Source organism: Betta splendens, chromosome 22 (genome assembly GCF_900634795.4).
Source record: "Betta splendens chromosome 22, fBetSpl5.4, whole genome shotgun sequence".
Taxonomy (NCBI): domain Eukaryota; kingdom Metazoa; phylum Chordata; class Actinopteri; order Anabantiformes; family Osphronemidae; genus Betta; species Betta splendens.
The window spans coordinates 8,828,836-8,854,095 of NC_040900.2; the positions used below are offsets into that span (position 1 = coordinate 8,828,836).

General features: G+C 48.7%; 2 protein-coding genes across 7 annotated transcripts in view; one reads left to right on the forward strand and one right to left on the reverse strand.

Moving 5' to 3' along the window:
* ccdc177 (coiled-coil domain containing 177) overlaps positions 1-10,637 on the reverse strand; it is a 20,177-nt gene extending 9,540 nt beyond the window's left edge. The window contains exons 1-2 of one of the 2 annotated variants that reach the window (XM_055505857.1): positions 10,496-10,631; positions 2,390-2,459 (exon numbers count right to left, since the gene is read on the reverse strand). The gene's annotated coding sequence lies outside the window, so the exon portion shown is untranslated. Of the gene's footprint in view, positions 1-2,389; positions 2,460-10,495 lie in introns of both variants that reach the window. The other variant, XM_055505858.1, reaches the window with a different exon arrangement.
* smoc1 (SPARC related modular calcium binding 1) lies at positions 623-24,159 on the forward strand. 5 transcript variants are annotated; one of them, XM_029138848.3, is made up of 15 exons: positions 623-1,036; positions 8,447-8,612; positions 8,806-8,889; positions 10,338-10,444; positions 10,512-10,611; positions 11,368-11,418; positions 11,826-11,873; positions 12,914-13,003; positions 13,086-13,166; positions 15,625-15,817; positions 16,701-16,783; positions 18,347-18,452; positions 18,587-18,831; positions 19,034-19,081; positions 22,088-24,159. In XM_029138848.3, the coding sequence occupies exons 1-15, from the start codon at positions 935-937 to the stop codon at positions 22,102-22,104; spliced, it is 1,521 nt and encodes a 506-aa protein (XP_028994681.1). In that variant the 5' UTR covers positions 623-934; the 3' UTR covers positions 22,105-24,159. The 5 variants fall into 5 exon arrangements, with proteins under 5 accessions (XP_028994681.1, XP_028994683.1, XP_055361834.1 ...); XM_029138850.3 differs by having other exon boundaries at positions 624-1,036; positions 12,947-13,003; XM_055505859.1 differs by lacking the exon at positions 11,826-11,873 and having other exon boundaries at positions 624-1,036; positions 12,947-13,003.
* The last annotated feature ends 1,101 nt before the right edge of the window (positions 24,160-25,260 follow it).

A 25,260-nucleotide genomic window follows, 5' to 3' on the forward strand; every position in this document is an offset into this window, starting at 1 on the left:
AAGTCAATGAAGAAAACAAATTAAGCTTTGGGTAATAAAAGTAAAAGGGCAACATGCTTCATTCTTTACAGTGTAGTGGAACAGGAATTATTTTAATTTCGGACATTTTATATTAATTTGCTGTGTTGTGATGCCCAGGATTTGGACTCGTCCAGATAATTACCGCTGCTTACCAAAAAAAAGGAAGTCACTGCTATTGCAGAACAAGTGGAGGTCTGCTGTTTTTTGCATCCACGTCCACCGACCCAGCCGGACCCCCTGCGGGGCCCGTGACAGCTATTGACTTTACTCAATAGATGTTGTTCATTGTAACCCAAGTGCACAGGCTAAATGTCACGGCAGCAGGGCACTGGGCTTTTCTGCAGCATTATGTGCGTGTGAATGGGGATAAGAACCGAAAGTTTCACCCCACAGTTGCTCCTTCATTGTCCCTGCGCTCAAAGCCTTCTGATAATAATAATAATGCCGGTTCCCCTGCAGCTCGGGCTCCTCTGACCACTCTCTGACCATAGTTAATTTTGAGAAAGTTGAAATGGGCGTGGCTTTAAAGCTCAGTCGGGCTGTCATTGGGCCGTTTAAGTGTCCGTCAGAACCGCTGCGCCCTCCTTTGCTCTTAAATTGAGTCGCAATGGCCACAGCCGAAGTTCAACCTGCGGGAGCCGCGATGAACAGCTGATCCCCAGTCAGCGGAGGAAGTCGCGCATCATGATCTCTGATCCACGCGGGCCACTATGTGAATAGTTAGCGGGCAGTGCGACACAGGGCACCCACCAAACGGAAAGCAGGGTGAACTTTTAGGGTTTCACCGTCGTCGTTCTTCTTATTCATTTTTTCCCCCGTGGACCTGTTGATCGTCGGCGCGGACGGACGGACGGACGCGCCGCGCGCTCAGCCCACCTGCCTCTCCCTGCTCCGCGCTCACCGACGCGCAATTATGTTACTGTCAAGCTTCCTCCTCGTCACCGTTGCTCACTTCCTGGCGCCGCTGCTGCTGTGCTACCTGCCCCGAGTGTCCGCACAGAAGCCTGGCTCACGGGTGAGTGAGCGCAAACCTGCGCGCCTGTCCACGCACGCACGCACGCACGCACGCACGCACTTTACGCAGCCGCGCGTCACGCGCTGGGTAAAACTTACGGGCTATAAATAGAGAGAGAGTCATCTCTTGCAACATATACTGCGCAAACTATTTATTACATTATAAAAACGTTATATGTAAACAAATCTAATGAGACATGATAATAAATAAATCTAAATATAAAAAGAACTTTTAAATACTATTTTATTATCATAATATCGTTTTCTTGTTCGATTCCCTACTAAAATACTCATCTGATGTCACTGAGTCATTAGAGAAAGTCTCTTTAATCCCAGCTGTCCACAACCACACTTTAATTCAGCACAGAGCCCACCTGCCGAGCTTCAGCCCAACAAAGCACAAGACGTGGGAGAAAAGGCTCCTTTCAGAGATACCGTGCGAGTGTTATTCGGTTCACTGGGACCACTAACCACGGTCGAACCCTGCGTTTCCTCCACCGCAGCATCTCAGCCACAGTCTGCTCGTTTCCAGAATAAATATTCATCGCCTTCATGCCTCCCCATCTTTTTCCCCCCAACTCTCTCACTCACTCGCTGCCGCATCCGTTCCCCTTTCCCGTTCCAGCTATTTCACAGGCCGTGCGGGCATAAGTGATGCAGAGCAGAGCATTTCAGCATTGTTTCAGCTCGCAGTGTGATATTTGTGGCCAGAGGGGGGGATGAGTCAGCGGGGGATGAATATGTAACGTCCTCTCACATATTGGATCGATTTCACAATGTCTTCGAACTCCCCCTCCCTGCACAAGACACTGTGGTCAAGACCGCTCTATGGAAAGAGTTGCAGGGACTTTATACTTTTGCGTAATCGCTTCTTTGTTACTCGCTCGACAGGGTTTTTCCTTGGGGCCAAACAATGAGAGGATGGCAGCGGTGCTGGTCTCGCACTGTCTTCTGTGTACGTCAGAAGTGGCCCAGAAAAAAAGATGCAGGGCCGGGGAATGGATGTAACTGGCAGACGAACCGGGCTTTAAACAGCCCAGACGTGCGGTAACTGCTGCTGTTTGTTAGTTCAGATTCTGTCCACAGTCGAGATGAATTAGCCTCCAGTGAGCTGATTATTCGTCTCCTCGTTGGACGGCGGCGCCGATACAGACGTGAAAAGATGATGTCATTAAAACGCGGCCCAGCCGCGTTTTAGCACTCGCTGATGTGTAACTGTGATGTGGTGCAGGTGTGCAGGTCTGCAGCACCGGGAGCAGTCCCATCCGGGAACTAGCTTCCACGCTCACATGCTTTAGAGCAACGAGGAGCAATCACGAACCCGTCGAGAACCAAACAAACCAAGAGCACAAACCTGCAGCTCGGAGCAGAGTCATGACGCCGGTCGTGCCTTCACGTGTGCATTCTGCAGGTTCCTCCTGCAGCTTAAAGACAACAAGCAGGCTGTCAGATTAAACTTGACCCGCAGCATGAGTCTGATACAGCAACATGTTAATAATATAATTATTATTATCCTGTTATTATTCCAGACAAGCATCAAATAGTGATGAATAGCTTCATGCATTACACAAGATGTTTTACTAATGATGACTTCATTAGTAATGATTCCTTGGCGAAGTCACAGAGTTTTTGGCCTGTTTGCGTCTTTCTCTGGACTGAAGCGTTGACTGACTGGAAGCAAGACACTAAGGCTCCACTCACATCTTGCAGCACACTGACGCTCACCTCCATCAGCAGCCGGTCCAATTGCTTACACATGTTCGTTCTCTCTGATTGCATGATCAGAAAAGGCATTTCATGCTCCGTTTCTGGGGGTTTCTAATCAGCATAATGACGGTCCGGCTGGGAGCGCTGCGCTTCGCCTTGTCTGCTCCCTCGTGTCAAGTGTTACAGTACACAGCATCATGTTCAGCGGCTCGGTGCCCGCGAATCCCGCGCATCGGCCTCCGCTCGGTCGCATCTTCAGCCGCGTTCCTTTGAAACGAGCGAGCGTGCGGCCTCGGCCGCAGCTGCCGATTATTAGGGTGCGCGGCCGCACGCCTCCTCGCATCCTGGGAACAGCCGTGACATCCGACTGTTCTGCAGCCAGGGCGTAGCATTAGCGAGAAACGAGGAATGCTGTTAATCAGAGTCAGAGTCAGGGAAGAAACGCTTCCTCCTCCTCACGCTCTCCTCAACGTCTTTGCACCACCTCAAAAGTAAACCAGGAAGCCACCGTTCCCGTTAGGCTCATATTGGACATCATCTACAGAGGAAATCTGACTTCAGCATGGTGTGAGAAGCGTTTCATTAACCTCGGCTCAAACCCTGTGTAATTAGAAAGTAGTCACTAGTGGTGATAAGCTCAGAATTATCACCACAAGAGGTCTGCAGCTGACACGTCCCCTCAGCTCATCGTCTTGGTTTTATGACCTGGAACTTCACTCACTGTTCTCATCGCTCTCTACAGCTGATTTCCTCCAGGAAGCAGGACTAGATTCAAGACTTCTACTCACGTACACGTCCTTAGTTACAGTACGTTCCACCGCCGAACAAGCCGATTGTGTCATAGGTGTTTAGTCCATAGCAACATTACAGCACAATCTCAGTGTTGTTTCCAATTTACCTCTCGTGCCCCCGAGTGGAAAAAAACATCTGCTAACGCGTGATTTCACTTTAAAACAAGCCTCCGTGAGCCAACTTTAAAGGCAGCTTCGCTAAATCGTCCTAGTGAAACATGACGATGATTAGATGAAGAGGTCAAATGAGAAGAAACGCTGGAGCGACGAGTGCGTTGAGCAGAGAGCACGAGGACGAAACGAGCCAAAACCTGAACGTGGGAAAGGATGAGAAAGGGGCTCAGGTGTTCACGCATTCCTTTTCCTCCCCGTTTTTATGGACGCAGCAGGAGGCACGGCATTCGCTTTATAGACCTCCAGACAACTAAATGCCAATTACTGGACGAAAGTGATTTGCTCCAACACTTAAAAGCACAGATGAGCCCTGACCCCGATGTTTCCTCTGTGGTGGGGCCACCTTCATCCTCCTCCTCCTCCTCCTCTCATGCACTTGTTAGCATGCTGCATTTAAGTGTCAAATTGTGCTGCTGCTGCTGCGTTCTCACTCATTAACAGCACGCGCTGTAGTTCCCTCCCATCTGGATCGCGATCCCAAGCCGCATTTTCCGTTACTTATTTGGACATGAGGCCGCGGAGCCCAGCGGGCAGCGCATTGTGTTAAACGGGCGGGAGCTGTGATGATTTTAGGCTTTAATAGTGACAGTAATACAGCCTCCGCTCTGTCCGGCTCATAAAGCGTCACCGAGCGCTAAATTGAAGCATCGCAGCATCGTTCTCGCTTCTCAGACTTCTCAACAGCTTCGATGTGGAAATTGAGCTGCATTGTGGGTAATGTGGCAGCGCGGCCCCATTGTTTGTGGCGTGTTAAACGTGTCAAACACACTTGTGCAGCACACGACTGGGAATCAGAACCCAATAAACGTTTGAAAGTCTCAATGTGCGTCACCGCAACTGTGGGATATAAATCCAGTAACGTGTTACGGCGCCTGCTCATTACTGAAGCTTATAATAAAAGCATCGCAGTAAGTGTTTACAGTGCGCTTTATGTCAGTGGGAGGATTGAGGTGAATTACTTATTCCCCCCCGTCCGTCGGCGTGCTCGTGCACAAATAACGGCCTTTTAATCAGATTCTCTCCTGTGGCTCCACTGCTGCGGATTCCTGCCTGTGCCTGTTTAAATAAAAGGAAAGCGCGTTGCGCTAGCGCGGCGCTGGTTACACAACGGGGGTTGCATTTCACTGATTTTATGAGCGGTGGAGTGGCTCAGGGCTCGGCCGGCTGCTGGCGGTGGAGGTGTGCGCGCGTTTGTGTGCGCCTGTGTGCGTTTGCGCGAGTCGGGGGAATTTGGCTCGTTAAGTCGAACTGTCTGCGCTCATTTGTTTCCCGGTCAAGATATTGGTACCAAACCGTGGCGTAGACCCCCCCACCCCACCCCCCACCTTAGGCGTCATGTCCTTACGGGCCAAGCAGCTGAGGAGGAGACCAACTCCTGACTCTTTGCTTTATGAGCACTAAACAAAGTCAGATTATTCCCTCGGGGATGCGTTCAATGTTCCATTATGTTGTTTGGCACTTGAGCCACTCTATAAATGCCTGTTGCACTATGATGTAAGACTCTTCAGCGCGTCGATGCCCACGGGTTTGGGTCACGGATGCAGTTTGGATTCCTATAATGAACGTGAACGTGTTTGGTTTTGATTATGGGACGCCGGCTGGGTTTCCATCGCTGCCTCGCTGTTGTAACAGAAGGTGATGGTTTCTCAGGCGGCGGCGCCAGGTGTCGGCGGCTGAGGCCGGACACGCAGACCCGGCCGAGGCGGCGACTCAGCATCTTGGCGGTGGTTTTCCCGCTGTCCGATGCCGTCGCGCCGTCCAGGCCGCATCTCCTGCAGCGCTGGCGTGAGCGAGCGCTTAATAAGAACCATGTGCACGGTTGTTGTAGCGAGGGATTCATTTAAAGCAGAGGCTCGTAGAAAGTGTTGTGACACATGATCCGGGCTGCGAGGTGGCGCTGACGCAGAGCAGAGTCGCACTCAGCAGATTCAACTAAACAGGACTTCGCAAAGTCCCAGATACTTAATATTCTTTTTATCCTATTAGTTCTGATAATTCTGTATTAATATTCACTCAGCGCCTGCTTTATTAGGTCTAATTCAGTCCAATACATTCATTTACATTTACAATGTACTACATCTTACTGCTAGTGACAATAAAAAGCCCAAGAATGAGTCAGCGTGTTCCAGTCACTGTTTGAGTAACATGTCTCTGCTCCTGAGAGGGACTTTATTAAAATTCAATTCAAGTAAAAGAAGCTTTCTTCACGAGCGGGAGTCTCTGGTTTCAGCTTTACGGGATACGAGAGAGACTGGGACGGCGTGACTAAGACCCGGCTGCGAGTGGGAGCGCCGGCGAGGGTGTTTATTTCAAAAACGGCGATTTAGCTTTGCTTTATTATGACAGCAGAGGCACAAAGGCTGCATCCATTACGGCGGTGAGTCAGGGAAGGGAGGACGGGTCAGTGTGTGGGCACAGGCCAGACTCAGCGGCTCACGACCCGGAGGAGCGGCTAGACGGAGCCGAAAGGCTTTTTAACAATAGCCGGCCTTGTATATTCATTTACGAATTAAACTATACATCAGAAAACTACCTGCGTTCTGTCCACGGAGACCTGCCTCTGCCCTGGAAGAAAGTCCTTTTCTCAAACTGAGTTATAAAAGTGGTTTCCACGGTTGTAGCAGAAAATAAATACAGCTATATATGTATGCGAGCTTTTTCCCACTGACTACTGAATTATTCTCACCCTCTAAAAAGCCAGTAGCAAGGCATGCAGGGTCAGAATGAAATGATGCGTAATGTTTCCCTTTTGGTCTGCGCCTTCTCACACGGAGGCTTCAGTGCCAGAGACAGTGTCACATTAAACCTTCTGGCTTCTTCGCGTATTGTAAGTAGACCTGACCTTTAAACAGAGATGGTTTACGCTTTAAACTTCATTTTACCAGGGTTCTTTAAAATGATACGGTTAAGGACAGTTTCTCTGGTCAAACCTTTATCCAGGGACTGAAACAAGACCCTGCACTTTTAAGACAGTTTCTTAATTCACAGGCCACAGTGTGGCCTCATTTCATTTAATCTGGCAAATACTGTGGTAAGAGGTTTTAATCTGAAACGAATGAAAGGAAAAGACATCAGCTCACCAGCTTCTTTTGTGTTTAAATAAACTGCCAGAATTAAACTCCTGTCATAACTGCAGCACTGGCTGAAACTCATGTATGAAGAAATAAAAATAAGAATACACTAAAACACACACACACACCTTATTTTTTTAGACACTTTCTTCACTATATTTGGATTTGTCCCTGAAGAGTCATGAGCCTAAACACTAAATGAACATCACTGTGGCCGACTTTACTGCTACAGTATTTTTGATGCCGACTCTGCATCGAGTGCCACCCTGAGGTCCACGATTGTGGTTTTGCCTGAAATATCTCCACAACTATTTCATCTCCTGCCATTAGACGGGTGCAGACGTTCACGTTCCTGCAGTATTCATTGCACGGTCTTTGATGATCCTGCTCTTCTCCTGCACCAGCGTCTGGTCATTATTTCAACACTGAACGTCTGAATGTGCTTTAAGGGCAAATACCATGCGCATCGTGTCAGACCGCATACGGCCAATTACCGCGAACGCAGAATAGACATGAAATGTGCTAAACATCAACATGCTGGCATGGTAGAATGCTCAGCCCATTCAGTCAAGATCACAGGTGATTAGTTGAGCACATACTGACTTATTAAACTTGGAGTCAGATGTTTAATACAGCAGAGTATGGATTTCTATTGAGCGTGTCTAAAGCCCTGAGACCCAGTTGAGCACCAGCTCTTTCATGACATCAGCCGCTTGGCTTCATTAGCATCCGCACTGAGTTTAGGTCCGTCTCTTGGCCTGCTACATGTGCAGAGGAAATCGGCCTCCTAGCAACCCGCTTTTATGTTTTTCAAACAGGAAAAGTCAGAGGCATCCACCGGTGTAAAACGCACGGCGCATTACGGTGACAGCACGAAGCCGACAGTTGGCAAATCCACCGATGTGACGCCGGTGTCCCGCCCTTAGCGAGAGCGCCCGTGTCGGATTTAGACAACGGATGTTAATTACTCAGCAGATGTAACGCTCATTTAGACGATTTAAGTTATGAACCAGATGTGTGAGCTCATCACCAGATAAAGCACTTCACAGCACAGGATCCTGGAGCACCCGCTCTCTCGTCTCACTAATCCCCATCTCCACCTTTTTGGCAAAGTTTACGCTCCCCTGAAATACTTAAATATATTTAAAGCAGCTGCGAAGCCAAGAACCATTACTGCTGTCAGAGAGAAGGGCGCCGTCCAGCAGCGGAGGAGAATTAACTCTCTAATAGAGCAGGAGTAAATGGAGAAGGAATCCTGCTCTGTCGAAGCTTAATTAATTAACCTGTCCTCAGACAGGGATCACTTACATGATTGTTAGACACACACACACACACACACACACACACACACACACACACACACACACACACACACACACACACACACACACACACACACACACACACACACACACACACACACACACACACACACACACACACACACTACAGTAGCCTGAAGAAATATGAAGAAATATGTGTTGATCAAAAAGTGAAAGCTTGGCCCCTTCTCAGATTCAGCTGAATGAAACCTTTGTTCAAACATAGTAAAGCTATTAAAAGGAAGCAAAGCAGCCAAGAAGAAGGTCCAAACCGTGTCATACTGTCTGAAAGCAAACGTCAGCTGGATGTCTCACGCAGCGGCCCGTTGTTGCGCTAACGTTGCAGTGGCTGATCGGGGACAGAGACAGCCACTGTGGGACCGTCTGCCTACGGACGCAGGAGAAGCCGGTGTGCGGGTCGGACGGCCGGAGCTACGAGAGCGTCTGCGAGCTGCAGAAGGCGCTGTGCAAGGACAGGACGCTGACGCTGGCTCACCGCGGCCGGTGCCGAGGTAAGACACGCACAGACGGGGCGGGTCCAGCCAACGCATGGAGCCGTGCTGCTGCTCGTCTGGCCAGCTGATCATCCGCCACACGTGGATAAGGAGAACAGCATCAAAGCTGTTGTGATGTTTACGGGAGAAATAATTTTAAAAAAAAAAGTACGTCTCGAGAGCCGTGTCATGACTTCACATTGTGTTTCAGGTAAAAACTGGGGAAAAAGTGACCAGTTGCAGGTGGCTCCAGCGCCAACGTCCACATCAGAGGGGAGAGACCTGGAGCTCAAAGGTACCGATCATGAAACCCCAACCAGGGAGAGCTTCTGAGGGGAGAAGGTCAAGTGTTCATGTCTAGTTGAGGAACTGTTATGAGCTGTAAAAGGCGCGGGAATATGATGCTTTAATAACAATTCAATTAGGGAGACGATATGTTGAAGCCTGGAAGAACAGGCCCCAAGAAAAAAAAAAGGAGGGCGAGTGGAACCGTACGAGGAGATGTCTTGCGTTTTCCGCCTCTCCGGAGGCGTGTAAACCGTTACAGACCAGGATCACACACGTCTGGGTCTGTGGGTGCCAGCCCCGAGACAACAGCAGAGATTGATGGATCTGAAGTCAAGGTTAAAGCCAGGCATTTCCCCTCCTCTCAGCCCCCTGCGCTGCAGCAGCTCTGACCAAATCCCTCTCTGGCGCGGTTCCTCCTCCCTCTCTATCATAATAAATAGCTTTGTTTCATAATATCACGGTTTGCCAAAGGAAAGCAAAGAAAAGCTGAGCAAAGCGCACACAGCCTCTCGCTGTGATTCACCTACAGCTTTATGTCGCTGCAAAACTTATCTAGCTGCAAAGCACAAATGACATATATATCGAACAAACAACAACAACAAGCAACAGATGGAGCCATTGTTATAAATGCTACTCTGGCTTTTATTAAGGGAGATTTAAGCGTTTGTGTAACATAACCTTTGGCTGGACGCGCACGTTGGCTCGTCACCGCTAACAAGTACAGACGAGGCAAGAAATAGTGGACCAGCTGCTAACAGCTTCTAATGATGAAGTCGTTTTTACATTTCCATAAATCGGATTTATTTAAATGAGCAGCCACCGAGACGCGAGCGCCGCAGCGTTTAATGAGCCTAAAGCAAGAAGCGAACGGGCTCCGAGTCCACATTTACGAATTCACCTAGCGTGGCCGTCCCGGTGAGATCAGCTGCTCCTGGCTCTATCGGCCGTTCACAGGAGACAACATGTCTGTGTCGCCTCACGTCCAGTCTTTAAACTTATTTATCCAGGGAGAAGGTTTTCCAGAGGTGGAGGGCTGCGGGTGCAGCGGTCAGCTGTTTATAGACGTGAAGCTCGGCTCCCGGTGGAGACTTTCTTCTCTCCGTCCCCAGAGAGCAGCTCTGGCTCATCACAGCTGCAGAAACGCAGGCTTCCACACTTTCCACAGACACTTGGTGACGCAAGCACCCTGTGCCCTGGCAGCATGAGCTGCTTGTAATAAAAAGGTGCGGCTCGTCTGGGCTGGATGCACGGCAGAGTGTGACAGGTGAGCTCACAGCCAGCGGGGCAGCGACTGTCACGGGGTCCCTGAACGCAACACGAGCAGTAAAGTGTGGTTGCAGCGATCGGCGGCCAGGTGTCAACAAGGCGACGGCGACAACGAACAGATGTGTTCGTCGGAGGAATAACAGTAGTGCTGGAGGTTTGAGAACAGCCTGTCCTGTCAACATGTTACAGATGCGGGTCAGTCGAAGTGTCGGGCTGAGAGGAACCAGGCACTGGAGCAGGCCCGGAGGCCTCAGGAGTTTATCCCAGAATGCAACGAGGACGGGACGTTCGCCCAGGTCTGTCTCGCCGAATCTGCCCCCTCCCTCAGATCCTAAAGTGTGTCTTACCGGTGTCCTCCCGCAGGTCCAGTGCCATACGCTGACAGGTTACTGCTGGTGCGTCACCAGCGACGGCAAACCAGTGAGTGGCTCCTCTGTGCACAACAGGACGCCCGTGTGCTCAGGTAGGTACGAGGAGGCGAGCAGCCTGGCAGCCTGTGGAAGCGATAGGCGGGATATGAAGTCACAGCAAAGGGTTTCACATAAACAACAAAGCATCTGCGTTAGTGACGAGCGTCGTAGGGGTGAAACACTGTTAGCAGAGGAGGGTCGAGGCGAGGCAGCAGGTGCAAGGTCAAAGGCGAGGCTAACGGACGCACATCCTCCCCCCTCCCCACGTCTAAGTGCTCTCAGGCTGCAGGGCAGAGCGCGGGCCTAGAAAAGTCACCGTGGATGGGAACACTTTATGATAATAACCATCATTTTCCCCTGGAAGATAATACGCAGGGGTCCTTGCCAGAGCTGGATTGCACAGTCACTGGAGCACATGGAGCAAATTTAGCATGGAAAGTGTGGTGAAGGTGGTTGCATGCCCATCTGAAGCTGCTCAGCCGACGGCCAGAGGCGTCTTTCCCTCGCCCCCCCCCCCCAACGTGTGGCTCTAATTCCCCGCTTGGCTGCCCTCAGCACCTGCTGCGCTTCAGGCATTCAGAAGTTTAGAAACAGCATGGGATGACGTTTGTGGCCACAGCCTCCTGTGCAGACTGTGGCCGCTCTTGGTCCTAATCTCCTCGCTGTCCTGCATAAGATCCGATATCTTCATTGTTTCTTGCAAAGAGGCGTGCAGTCGCGCACACCCGGCCCGCTCTGAACTGGCAACTAATACGCGCTACTGACATGCACGCTGTGATCCAAATCAATCATCTCGCATACATTTGCAGGAAACATCCGTGAATTTATGGGAACTCATGCTGGGACAAGCGGATTGTCAGGTAGTAAATCTCCTTATAGTTGTCTGTACCTGCTTGTGTTGTCTGCATGAAGCCGACTATCTGCATGCGCCGAATGGGAATCACGCCTGGAAACGGGCATCTTTATTTAATACTCACGTCCCACAGTTGGCATTAGTCTGCACCGGGGGGGCGTCAAACGCTTCCATGTGTGTGCACTATCACATACTAACAGACTGGGCTCAAACCGATGAACCTCTGCGTCTAAAACAGAAAAGCTCATTCTAAGGAGATATTTGTGGGAGTAATCGGGATTTTTCCCATGTTGCAAAATAATTTACACGCAGCGACGTGGCACCTTTTCTAAAAAACGAACAAGCATTTGAGGATCCCATTAAATGTTCCTCGGCAGTTGTTGCTGTTGTCTAGTCTGTTGCGTGTCTTTGCAGGGTCAGTAACCGACAAACCACCTGGGCCCCCGAACTCTGGCCGAAGAGGTGAGTTGCGATCTGCTGCATGTTGTGTGACTGTTTGTCCGTATGAGGGCCAGTTCAAAGCCCCTTTGACCCCATTCTGTTCTGCCGGGTCTGTGCAAAGTTCTCAGTGCCGTATTTGTGCAGAGCAGAGAGATACAGGATGTTTCCCTCGCAAGGTTGAGTGGATGAAATAGATGAAATCTTTAGAGGAAATAGAAATAAGAAGTCAATCTAGCAGTTTTAGGCATGTTAGCATGATTCAGATCGCTGTGAATACTTGATCTATTTCCTTTCTTCATCCTGTGTCTGCTCCTAGTCTCAGTAGGAACGCTAGAATCAAATCCTGCAGACGCCTGTCTCCCCCTCACGGTCTACTGTCAACGTGCCTCACACTTAGCTCAGCCTTGTAACTAGTACATTTCATCCACAGCTGCAGTCACGTTGACCTCAAATGTTACAGGACAGTGACACATCATCTGATTTTAGGACTTTAATGTTTGCAGTAGGACTCAAAGGTTTCTCTGTGCTTTGATTTGGACTGAATTATTTCCTAAGGGATGTTGACGGACGCTACGACCGACGGGTGAGTAACATAGGTAGTGGAATTTAGTGGATATTTCAAGCTGCCGATATACAGGTTATTGTCAGAGAAAATCAGTTTAATCTGGTTTAGTGCAAATAAAGGGGCGACAGATGCCGCCCGACCTCTGCTCCACTGCCGCCATGGACTCTTTCAGATAAAGGCCGGTGGATGGTGGTCCAAATGTGGCCCCGATAACTAAGTGTGTCATCAGACGATAATAATGTAAGATAACAACCCTTCTTTGTGCTCAGAGGTCCAGTCACCTCTGTGTGTGGGCTTCTCTGTCCCCACCACACATCACCTGCGTCATGTGAGTGCACGTGTGCTGTGTGAGCGAGGATGTTGTGCGCGTGTGGGTGATGGTCGTGGTCTGTCTTTTTTCTGACTTTCCTGTCTGTCTTTCTTGGCCGGGCCATGTGCAAATCCCAACCATTCAACAGTTCTGGAGAGTAGATTGTATTAACCTCAATAATGGTAGTCTCCTTCCGTTTCTTTCTCACCCTCAACCCAGACGACGGCTCCAAGCCCACGCCCACCATGGAGACCCACGTCCCCCCTGAGGGTGATGGTGAGTCTGCTCAGTACATCCAACGTCTAAAAGTCTAAACGTCAACAGGAGGTGTTCGATACATCATCTGTGTCATCCACAGACATAACAGCCCCAACGCTGTGGATAAAGCAGCTGGTAAACAAGGACAACAAGCAGAACAACTCCACTTCCAGAAGGCAAGGTGAGCGAAAGAAATCAATTCAACGTTCGAAAAACTGAAGGCGCGTGTTACAACGAGGTTCCTGACTCTCGGAGGCGCAAGTGTTAAGGATCATACGTTAGCTGGATATTCAGTGTGACAGCTCTTTGAAGCGTCTGTGGGATCGCCAGCTTCCTGTTTGCAGTAAGCATCCGGCGTCCTCAAAGGACGAGCGACAAGGCCGACCGGGGAGGAGACATCATCACATGCCGTTACTGACATGAGTGATGCGTGCATCTCACAGGGCGTCATCTGTATGTGATTGTGTGGAGAGTGTGTGTGTGTGTGTGTGTGTGTGTGCATCCAACGGAAACTCTGCATCCTGTCTGCATCCGAGTGGTTGAGTGTGTTTAAAGTCTGTGCTACATAAGATACAGAGCTACATCCTTTAAACAGAAACATGCTGAACTGCAGAAACAAACCGTCTTATCATTGTCAGTATCATTTGATCAATTGATAACAATTTAATTAGAAAAAACTGAAGATTTAACAAAACATATGAGCTAAAACTGGGAGGAACTGGCTCATTAATCAATAGTTTGTTCAAAGGTGGATTGATTCTTACCCAGAAAGACCCAGCGTGATCTGACTGTTCTCCTCGTCCCCGTGTGGTTTTCCTCCCACCACCTAAAGACTCCTGCATTAGTGACTCTAAGTTGACTCTTGTATGACTCTAGTACTTGAATTTAGTATGCCTGGTGATGCACAGAGTTTGCCTCCAGATAGCGGCTGCATCCCTGAACTGAGCTTAACTGGATCAAATAAAATTAAAATGTTGCTTCATGGAACAATACTATTCAGATTTCATTTTTTTTGCCTGATTTGCTGTAACACATCCTCATCATTTAAACTCATCAGATCAGAATCTGCCTCACCCTTTCAGCCTGTGTGCATCCAGTGATGCAGGGTATGCTAGCAAAAATCTATTTTTCAAACTTGTTTCCATTGTGATTAGTGGAAAAGCTCCGTTGCGCAGGGAAGCAGAAACTTGCTAACCACCATCTCTTGCTTGTGCCCAGCAAAACCACAGATGGAGCCAAGAGCATCTGCAGCTTGTGCAGTTTCATTCAATTTAAGTCAGCTTGTATTACACTTCCCAACACAATAAGTGATGACAGTAACATACTAAGAACTGCTGTTGAAATGACAGAGCCAGTACAGAAGGGCACTCTCAGTCATTTGTGTGATTTTAACTGCAGAGACGAGCTGCTACAGACAGGATTGCAGTGATTACCCCACAGCTGAAAGCCATTGGAGTGAAGCGAAGAGGAGCGATGGGGGGATGGTGGTCAGGGGCAGAGAGATTGAGGTATTAGGATAAAGTGAAAGTGAAGGAATGTGAGGCTTTGAAAAGTGGAAGCCAGGAAGTGATGGAGGGATGATAGACGTAAGAAAAGTAGAAAAGGATGTAAAGTAGTCTAGCTTGGCTCCAAGCCTGGAGGACAGGGGCCGAAGTGAACGGCAGAAAATGTATAAAATCATACGGTCCATCGCTCAGTCCTGGAGAAAGTCACCACAACAATGATACAACTGTTCCCAAAGTCCACTTGTGTGGTTTCCCCTTTTTTTCTGTTCCAGGACGTTGTTTGTTTTCGGAGGGTTTGTATTTCTGATCACTCAATTCCGGCCAAGGGAAAAGAAATAAAACTGTAAAAGCAACAAAAAAATAAATAGAGCAGAAATGCAGATATCCAAAGACGTAGATTCAATTTCACGTCCCCACAAAACTGAAAGAATTACACTGCAAGCGTCCAGCATTTTTCCATTTCTTTGTGTAAATAGAGTTTTCTTTTTGGGATCCCGGCGCCTGGCGCCAGAATAACCTCTGTATAATAAACACAGTTAAATAATTTGGATGTGGAGGAACCTTAGCGAGGACCAGAGCCACTACAACACTTGAGTGTGAGTCTTCGCAGAAACAAGAAGCTAAAAGATGCTAGAATTCCACTGTACTTAGAGCGATGGGCAACTCACATACTCTTGATCTTTGCTGTTATGCACAAAATATGCCCAGAATTCAGTAGAATAAGAGACCCATGTCTAATTTTACTGGCCCCTTTTTGCCCAGAACGGCAGCGACGAATGTGCCACGTAGCGCCGCGGCTAATGATCGGTAGAAAGGATGGCCCTGTTCGCTCATGGTGCACTTGAATGCAAAATGAAGAATGGATCTAGAGAGGTGAAAGCGCACTTCATCGTCATGGCAACAAGCTCTGTTGTACTTGGCCTGAGAGTGAGCAATGATATAAATGGATGGGAAAGTAAATACTGAGACACTGTGGTGTGTAAGGAACTAAAAGGCTTGACGGCAGCAGTCGTCAGAAGGTTTATGGTTGAACCAGGCGAACTAGGTTGGTTTTGTACCTTTGTACCTACACTAACATAAAGGACAAACATACTCCTGTTTCAAATGTATGAAATGCCCTCTTTCTGGTTTTAGAGAAGATTCCCTCGTGCGACCAGGAGAGACAAAGTGCCCTGGACGAGGCTCGGCAGAACCCCCGCGAGGCCATTTTCATCCCGGACTGCGGCCCCGGTGGCCTTTACAAATCGGTGCAGTGTCACAAGTCCACAAGTTACTGCTGGTGTGTTCTGGTGGACACGGGACGACCCATTCCAGGAACCTCCACCAGGTGAGGCGCACTAGACAGTAATCGATGCTACGAAGGCTACGACGAGCTGCTTTTACAGTTGTTCAACTACGAGGTTTGCTTTCACTGCAGGTTGTTTAGATTAAAGCAGAGTGGGCTTTGCTGGAGTGATAAGTGAAGTATGGAGATTAGAAAAATAATAAATAAGCCGACTGCTCGTGCCGAGGTTGTTTAAAACTGTTAACGTGCCCTGGTAGATAAACTGTTTTTATTGCTGTAGTGGTACCATCAGTCTCTGCTCAGCGTTTCTATTGGACACGATGGAACACAGAACAGACAAAAACAAAGCAGAACACAGGTTGTAGTTAGTTTCAGATAAATAAGATCCTTTCTTCAGCAATGAAGCCGACTCAAAAAGTCAAAACATCCAAACATCAAGCCTGAGGGGATTATCTCTCCATAAAGGAATTTATTGCTATGGTTATGTGCGCAGTCATGCATCAGTCATCCCATCTTGGAGCAGAGCCTCCGGAGACTGTGAGAGACAGGACAACTAGCTTTTTCTTTTGCGGGGCGGAAAATTAAATACACATGCTCAATTTTTCATCCGATTCAAAAAGCATGGATACAAGTGCCAAGACAGAACAAGTCATGCCACGCATAATGCATGAAGTTATGGCACTTGAGCAAAATCCTATCCACATCTGATAGGATTCAATCATTAAATTAGTTACAGTATATTAGCTGTCAACAAATCACAGTCAGAGTAACTTCCTGAGACAGTAACATCTCCTGGATTGAAGCTCTGGCTCTCAATTCTTTGACTTGGTCCCTGTTCGATGGCTGAGCAGGTTTTTAGAACGAGTTGGCTGCTTCTGAAAGGTTAATGCTAAAACAGGTTCATCATCTCCTCTCTTTCTAACAGGTTCCAGATGCCAGAGTGCGACGGAGCTGCACGATCGCGCATCTCAGATACCGAGGATCCGTTCCAGGGCAGAGACTTGACAGGTTCAGTTCACTTTTGAGCCAGCAGCAAATGCAGAGTTCTGAGATGTCTGGAGATTTACTGTAGCGTCCTCTCGCTGTTCTAACCAATCAAATCCTTTCAATGGGTGACTTTTAAAAGCTAAGCTAGCATTTTGCTTTATTGTCCATATCGTAGGCCGTTCGTGATGAAGGTACATTCATCTTGAATTACAAATTAGGTTTATTAAAAAAGGATGAGGCAGATCCGTCTCTGCAGCTTCAGCCAGACCAAATGCGTGGCGGTTAGAGCCGTTTCTCCAACCCAGAGTTCGTACGCTCAGCTCACGCTCCCACGCCCGTGTTACCGTTCACTCACTTTTGTTGCCCGTCCGTTTCCCCATCATTTAAGGTTGCATTGTAACTCTTGTTTAATTCCCCATCTGGTGAGTTTACAGAGTCGAGCATGACTCCTGACTGTGCAGCAGATGTGTGGCATGTTTTATGGAAGGTGTGCGAGGCTGTGGGGGGCTGATGTGGACGCTGGACACCGCAGGGTGCTGAGTGGAGATATTTTTATGTACTGCAAAGTGACGTTCTGAAACGCCACAACAAAGCCCAATCATTCATGGCCATCACGTCACCGCGGGGAGAGGAAAGAATGCGATTAACAACGCGCGGCTACGAGGTCCAGGGCCGCAACTGCACCTCACACCAAAGTCCACTTCCTATCCAGACAGTTCAGACGCTTTCAAGTTCAATCCTTGGTGAAACCTTCAGCATCACAAGTGGTGTCAGAACTAGAGCCTGCCCAAACGCTAATTCCTCAGATTCATGTAAGGATTGAGGTGTAAAGAGCCCCACACTGTGCCCTTCACACCCTGACACATAGGCTGCATGCAGCAAAACCCTTTGTGCTTCCTAACACCCCAATTTAACACTCGGATTAAAGCGCAGCAAGGCATTGCCTCTCCGGCTTCGATGTGTTGTAGGAAATGCTAATTGGAGTCACCTGGTGGCAGCACAGCACCGCCCGCAGAACACCCCGAGCCAGCACGACAACAATGAAAGAGAGAGGAAACGAGGAAACGGCGAGGGAGCTGCAAACCCCGAGAGGAAAGGGAAGGAGGGCATCGAGAAAAAAACAAAAAACGGCGAATGAGAAAATGAGTTTACTGTGCAGCTGTGTTTGAAGTTTCCTTATAAGAGACACAATTAGGAGGGAAGAATTTGCACTGGTTTAGCCGGCTATTAAGTCCATACATCTGGGCAATTAAAAGGAGCTACCCAAGGTGTTCAGAATTGTGTCATAAAAGTTAACGGGTCTGCGCTGCTCAAAGCTGAAGCACACTTCAGTTCCACCTCCGCCATGTGTGTCAGCGCTGTTTTATTGAGGTCTGTCGCCATGAGGCCAAACTTCGCATATGACAAATTCATTATCGGTATGTGTGACAATAAGTACGCGCCGTGTCTTACTGAGTCTTACGTGATGGGACATCTGTCGTTCTGCTGCTCAGGCTTTAGGGACACTTCATCTTCACTGTGGCACAATGATTCAAATTAGTTATGGGCGTTAACTGGAGCATTTTTGTCTTTGATTTGTGCCAGGATGCCCAGAGGGGAAGAAAGTGGAATTCATTACAAGCTTGTTGGATGCTCTCACCACAGACATGGTGCAAGCCATAAACTCACCAGCTCCCTCTGGTGGTGGGAGGTAAGTAGTGCCATGCTCCACAGTAGATGGATAAGCAATTTAACGGGTTTTGAGAAGCAAAACACTGTTCTCTTATTCAGTATTATATTATAATACATAATATTAACATCCAAGTTTCCTTTTCTTTGCCCTAGATTTGTTGAGCCCGAACCCAGTCACACTTTGGAGGAGAGGGTGGTGCACTGGTACTTCGCCCAGCTGGATAACAACGGCAGTCACGATATCAACAAGAAGGAGCTCAAACCTTTCAAGAAGTACCTGAAGAAGAAAGCCAAGCCTAAGAAATGTGCCCGCAAGTTCACCGACTACTGTGACCTGAACAAGGACAAGGCCATCTCCCTGCAGGAGCTGAAAGGCTGCTTGGGCGTCAGCAAGGAGGGTAAGCACGGCCGAAAGCCTAGGGAGCCTGGGGGAAATGGTGGACATGGATGCTAATGGGTCCCACAGTTACTATTGTAGCTAGTAGCTGCGCAGACACGCCAGTGCAAAAAGACAATGAATAGTCAATTTAGGTCCTTATTTTAGTTTGGGAAAACCTCCACATATCGACTTTAATCACATTTGTTCCCTCTCACCTGCAGGAAGCTCGACAACAAGTGACAATCAAGGGCTCAGGCAAGGCACAAAAGGTACGAGAAACTAAACTTCCTCTTTCACTACCTCTGCTTTAGGCTTTGGACTTATCTAATCCATCAATAAGCATCAATGCAGCAGCATTAGACTGACATGAATCTGGATGACTGATCTGCGCTTCTGTGCGATTATGTGTTTGCCCACACACTTATATGACCATAAAGACCATGAAGATCTCGTGGCTTGGATTTCACCACCTTAAGCCACTATTTGTCCTGTTGGGGCTGTTGACTCTGGCCACTTGGCCAGTTTCGAGCCACATAGGCATGAAGTCATGAGTTTACCCTGGCACTGCCCCACTGCGTCTGGGGAACAGCGGCTCAGAGCGGGCACGGCGTCAGGCCTCTCAGACCACGGGCACGGCTGCCAGGGTAAACAGCTCCGATGTTGGAGCTGTGGGGAAGGCGGCTCCGCTGCATGTTTTCACAGTAGTCGCCGAATTTATCACCTTCATGGTTAAGAGATGGCGTTAAATGGCCCGGCAGCTTTAAACGCCCCCTCACACCCCGCTCAGGCGCTTTACAGATAGAGAGACGAGGAAGGGTTGCGTAGGAAAAGCAGGAGTCTGCAGGAACACGTGGCGCCATGCTGTGCTGAGTAAGATAAACCGGCATCTTGTTCAGGTGCAGATGCCTGTGAGCTTTGCCAGGCATTAAATCTTCCCATGCGCTGTCGCAGCGTTGGATCACCACATTTACGGTTTACAGTACGTGCTTCTAAGAGTGCGGGGGTACAGCAGCGCACATCTGTACGAGGCCCTTGATGAAAGCAGCACCGGAAAACATCTGAATGCCTCATGAGCATCCAAGTGTTGGAGATGGAGACCCCTCCCTTCATTATAGATGAGACGGGGAATCAAAGTCTGCAGCAGCGGATATGAATGGTTCAGGCCGTAATTAACAAACATGCATTAGATACGAGCACACAGGCCTGCATGTATTGGGAGGGCGTGGGAGCTGCTGTATAACCAGGGTTCAGACGGGCACAATAAGCAGCACTATGCTCCACACTCAGGCAAAGGTTTGCTCAACGGAGAGGAGGCTTAATAGAAAAGCTTCCTTTCAGCTCCTGCATTCATTGGCCAGTCGGAAAATTGTGCCAAAAACGTCATTAAAGCAGTTACAGTAGTTAAGCTTAATTTGCTCAGGACATCTCAGTGACATGGAGACTCCTTATACAGCCGACTTGAGAACAATTCATCTGCTTTGGGAATGAGAGGATGGTCCCACAGGCTGGAGTTGTTCCACGCATGCTGTGAAGTAGCCGTCACACACACTAAAACAATCAGCAGCACCTTAATCCCATTTTACACTAAGTTGGGGTTCCGCACGTGTTTGACCTACAGGACTGCGAGAGATCAAACTTGGCCACATGAGCTCAGAAATGTGTCTTCCTCTTCGTTTCCTGTCCCGCTCGTCTCTTATCATTAGGCAGGACTCCACTTGGGTTTTAATTAGCGTGACAGAAGCCTCACGCAGTGCACAGCTAAAGGCAACAAGGTCAAGCGAGGGGGCAGTGGTGCTTTGTTACGCCTCATCATCGCTGTGTGAAATACTGACGAAGCGCTTTTCCCGCCAGCAACCGCCATGCACAGGTACAGTGCACTACGGCTCCCAGCTCCTCAGCCAGGCGTCTTTATGGGCCCGGTGAGGCCCGGCAATTCACCGCCTGGCGGGATCTGCTTTCAGCTCTTTATCACTAGTGGGGCCAAGGTGTCCGGGGAGAGGCCTGGGAGCTTTGTGTTGTTAATGGCACAGACAGTGCCCTCAGTGACTGGGAGGGGAGACCGGCGATTACTGAGCCGAGAGAGAGAGGGACTACATGACTTCAATGGAAAGAAGCATGAGAAGATGCAGGTAGATTAACCGGTGGAGCCTGTCACGACTGCAGCCAGCGTTGAGGATTTATGACTGCATGCATGTTCTTGATACTGAGCTGCTGCTTCGCTTAAAAATCCATTAACACTCAAGTGGCTGAATTATTTTGTATCACCTACTATAAATGTGCTGCATCAGCCAAGTTAGTGAAGGTTGTTCAACAGAATGGAAAATGTGGTGATTATTACAATACATATCCGTATTAGCTGTGACTGTCTAGTCTTGTGTCGAGCCTTTGTGTAATGACGCCAGACATTATTTAAAGCTGAGCGGAGTTGGCACAGAGCAAATCGGTGGCCGTAAGCTTTTATGTCGCGCTTTAAAGTATCGCTGGAAGCGTCTGCTGCCGGGCTCAGCCATGTGGTAGCGAGCCGGTGATTTATGGAGCCGCGGAGAGAACCTGATGCTCTTAAGTCAGAACAGGAGGCTCCGGGGAGCGCGGGGGAGGCCGTCGGATGCCTAGTTCTCTGACCCGCGTAAGCAGCGCTGGCGGAGCGCACCTGCAGCATCCCCGAGCCCACGGACGCACACGCAGTGAATACTGTATGTACTCGCCAAATGCGCCGCAAACACGCACAACCACAGACGCAGGTGCCCGAGTGCGAGTGCGTGCACGCACAGCAGGAGCCCGCTCTGCTCTCCGCTAGGAGACACCTGGAAGCAATCTGAGCTCTCCACCCATCCCGTCACGCTGCTCCTTCCCCCTCCTCCCCCCTCTGCCACCCTCACCCATTTATGTGGCTGATGAGGGAGCAATTCACCGTTTCTTCCTACGTTATGGGAAAAAGAAATCAAAGTCAGCGACGACAAGGCCAGGAAGAACTTAGTAGGGCAATTAAAGCTAAATGAATCTAATAGTTCTTTAGTTTGGTGCTGATGAGAGTTTGGTGCAGGGATGAGGGCTTTAGTGAAGTGCCATCAGCCCCACAGGGGGGATCTGCTGCCCACATGGTCAGTGGATTTGCACTGAAGCGTTGATTGATGAAGCTAAATTGGACGCAGAAGTGCGACATCCATCAGCAGCAGACGTTAGACGTTAGGGACTCCTACGGGTGCTGACGAACGCTGAGGCTCCATGTCCGAGCGCACCTGAATGCATTTTGATTATATTGCTCTTGCTCCCAGGAGGTCATCTGGTGTGAGAAGAGGAGGATCCAGCAGCCGAGACGCAGGCAGAGCGCACAGGAGGCGCCGCAACGCTTGTGGACGGGAAGCAGAGAAAAATGATGTTCCCGCAAAAAAAAAAAAAAAAAAGCAAACAAAAAAAAAAAACAACGCCGCGCCAAAATATTTGCACTTTCTCCTCCCTAAGTTCAACATGTAATCTGTGTTCTTTGACTTTCATAAAAATAAGGATATATTGGTAAAGAGATGACAGACTCGCTCACTGGACGACCGAGTATGTACATAATGCATTTCTCGGTGTGTTCGATCACTGTTGCCATGTGTGGGGCACCAGCACATATTTTGTTGTTCTATTAAATGTACGTGTCCCCTGTTTCACGCAGGCAACCAGCCTGCTAAAGAGGAGCCCCAGTGAAATGAATGTGTAAAGTGTGTGATATGCAAGAATCTGATGATGGGCGAAGTTGAAGTTATCTGCACAGAAGCTCTCTAGAAATGTTGAGTCTGCTTTCTGTTCATGGGCTCTGATTTTATACTTACAGTATTTCATTTGCTGACTTAAGACTACCTTTTTTTTTATTTGTGCAAACCAAAATGTATGTAGCTCACAGTTTCCTCAGTTATTCCCTGGCCTTGTCACTGCTTTTGCTGTGGCCCGCAGCCCAAAACAGCTCACAGTGCTGAAGTGATAGCAGAGGCGAGAGGGAGCGCGGCCCAGGCCAGGAAAAAGCCAGGCAGACGTCAGCGCGGACCGGTGGGCCATTAATGTCGGCTCCGTTCCGCCGACATGTTCGTGTTTATGCCCAGTGTGCATAGTACGAGCTCCTAAAATAAATAATTTAGTCTCCCCAGTAATATCACAGCCTATTTTGTAAACACGTTGTTGTCTTAAAACAGCCTCCAGGGTCCCACAATAGCAAAACAAACAAGAGAGGAGCATAAACAGATGTTTGGATAGTGAAAGAATAAAATGGCTCCCTCACATTTGGGAACAATTGAGTTTTAAAACTGGAAATTCAGTATTTCTCAGTATGTTACCAAGACTCACTGCAGTGACTGGTGAACGTGAGACAAAAAGGCTCCTGTGTCGATATGAATGCCAAACTCTACTTATTGGATTGAGTCATGTGAGTGTTGACTGTCATTCATAAACTATATACTGTCCTGTCAAGTCAAGCTTTAGGAAGTAGCTCATTGAAATGCTTAGACCAGACTGGTATCAGCTCTGAACAGTGTTTATTTTATCTGTGGAAGGGTCAATTGACTACTTCTTCTTGTGTGCCGTGGTTCCCTGCCATTGCCATACACAGACAAGAATGTATACAGCTGGTGCTTCATCCACAGCAATCCCAAGCTTTGTCTAAAGGTGAACTGGAAGAGAAGCTTTTCTTTCTGTGGAGGCCTGTCTCTCCTGCTTCAGTCCGGGTTTTAAATACTGGGCTTGTGTGTGTCTCTGCAGAAGTGTTTCCAGACTCTGTAGAGCAGCAGATCACATGCAAGATCGGCAGCGGCCGAACAGGCTAGTAATCACTGCTAATCACGGTTGGGGGGGGTGGGGGGTGGGGACTTACAGATGACAGAGAGAGGTTGTCCTGCTGCTCGCCGGCCACAGGGCTGTCACAATCATGCCGGCATTCATTCACACTGTCACCGAGGAGAGAAAAAGTCAAACCCTGAGCTAATCCACCTCACACTAGACGGGTTATAGTAGATGCAAGTGAATAGACAAGTAGAGAAAAGGTTCGAGGAACGGACAGCACAGCTTTCACCTCATTCCCTTCCACATGAAGTGTCCTTTGATGCCCTGAACCACTGGAGGCGATCCTACGCTTGCTTCGTGCTCAACGTCTCGCTGTTCGTGTGGCGGGGGTGCGGTTTCTCTTCCACAGCACATAAATCCTTTAAATACGGCCCTTACTTATGTTCTGAAGGGGGACGAGGTTCTGCTGGGGAAAGGGCTCAATGCTGACCCCTATTAGTGAAGAGGGCTCATTGCAGAAATGAAGCCTGGTAGCCAGGTGTGCACGCAGACAGTTGAATATCATGAACTGCCAATAAACGTTTCAAACAAAGCCCTCCCTGTCTCCCTGTCCTTTAATGGAACAACATTCTGAACTCTCAACAATGTCATAATGCTATTGGGGACTCCATTATAAGGATAATTAAACATACTTGTGCCCATTTGGTTTGTTGTTTATGTGTGAGGAAAGATGCTCTGATTTAAAGATGAGACTTCAAAGGGTGCGGATGCTGAAGTGCATGATGGGAGGCGGAGGGTTCTACCGCGTCTGTAACTGGAGCCAAGAGGCAGCTGCAGTACATCTGTCTCGTACTGACACATGTGGCTTTTGACTTCCAGTGTGAAGTTCAAAAGAGTTTTATAATGACGCAGCTGCCTAAAGATGTGTGTGCGTCCATGGTTGGGGGGGGGGCTGAGGGGGCTAGGTGAAGACTGGAATTTAGGTTTGGCCAGAACAGGTTTAAACTTTGACACCAGACACGTCCTAATTAATAAAACTTGAATAAATCAAGTCGTCTATTAAAGTCACTCAAAACACTTGTCCACTGCACAAAATGAACCAAAACTATTCATGGCTTCTCCTATCATTTGGACTGGCCAACATGCTTTGATAGCGATAAGCAATTCTGTGCAGCGTTTGTGCATTGAAACACTTACCACGGGATCAAAACCGCCATTAGTGGTCATTAGCGAGGCTGTTAGCTTGTGTGATGGCTAAACATTAGCGGTGGGGGGGGGGGGGGGGGGGGGGGGGTTAATCGCCATTTGTGCCTCATGCCCTCTCCGTGCCTGCAGCACCTGCCCGGCAGCATGACTGAGGGGGTCAGAGGGCAGCCTGCCAGGAGGGAGACCCCGCAGGTCAAAGGTCAAGTCCCAGACAGGCGCATGCCCATGGTGATTGAGGACTCATCTGCGAGGGCACGGCCCCGCAGGTGGACAACGCTTTCTGTTGCCCCAACACTAACCAGGCTTTGCTCTATTTTTGGAAAGCGGAGCCAAAAGTAGATTGCAGTTGGCTTTTACATGCGCTCTTTATGTAAAAACTGTAATGGAAAAATGGCAGGTTTTGACCTTTTCAACAAAGCTTTTATGGGCAGCTTTACGGTCAGTACGGTACAGGTTTGTTTCCGTGAATCAAAACAACCTGCTTTTT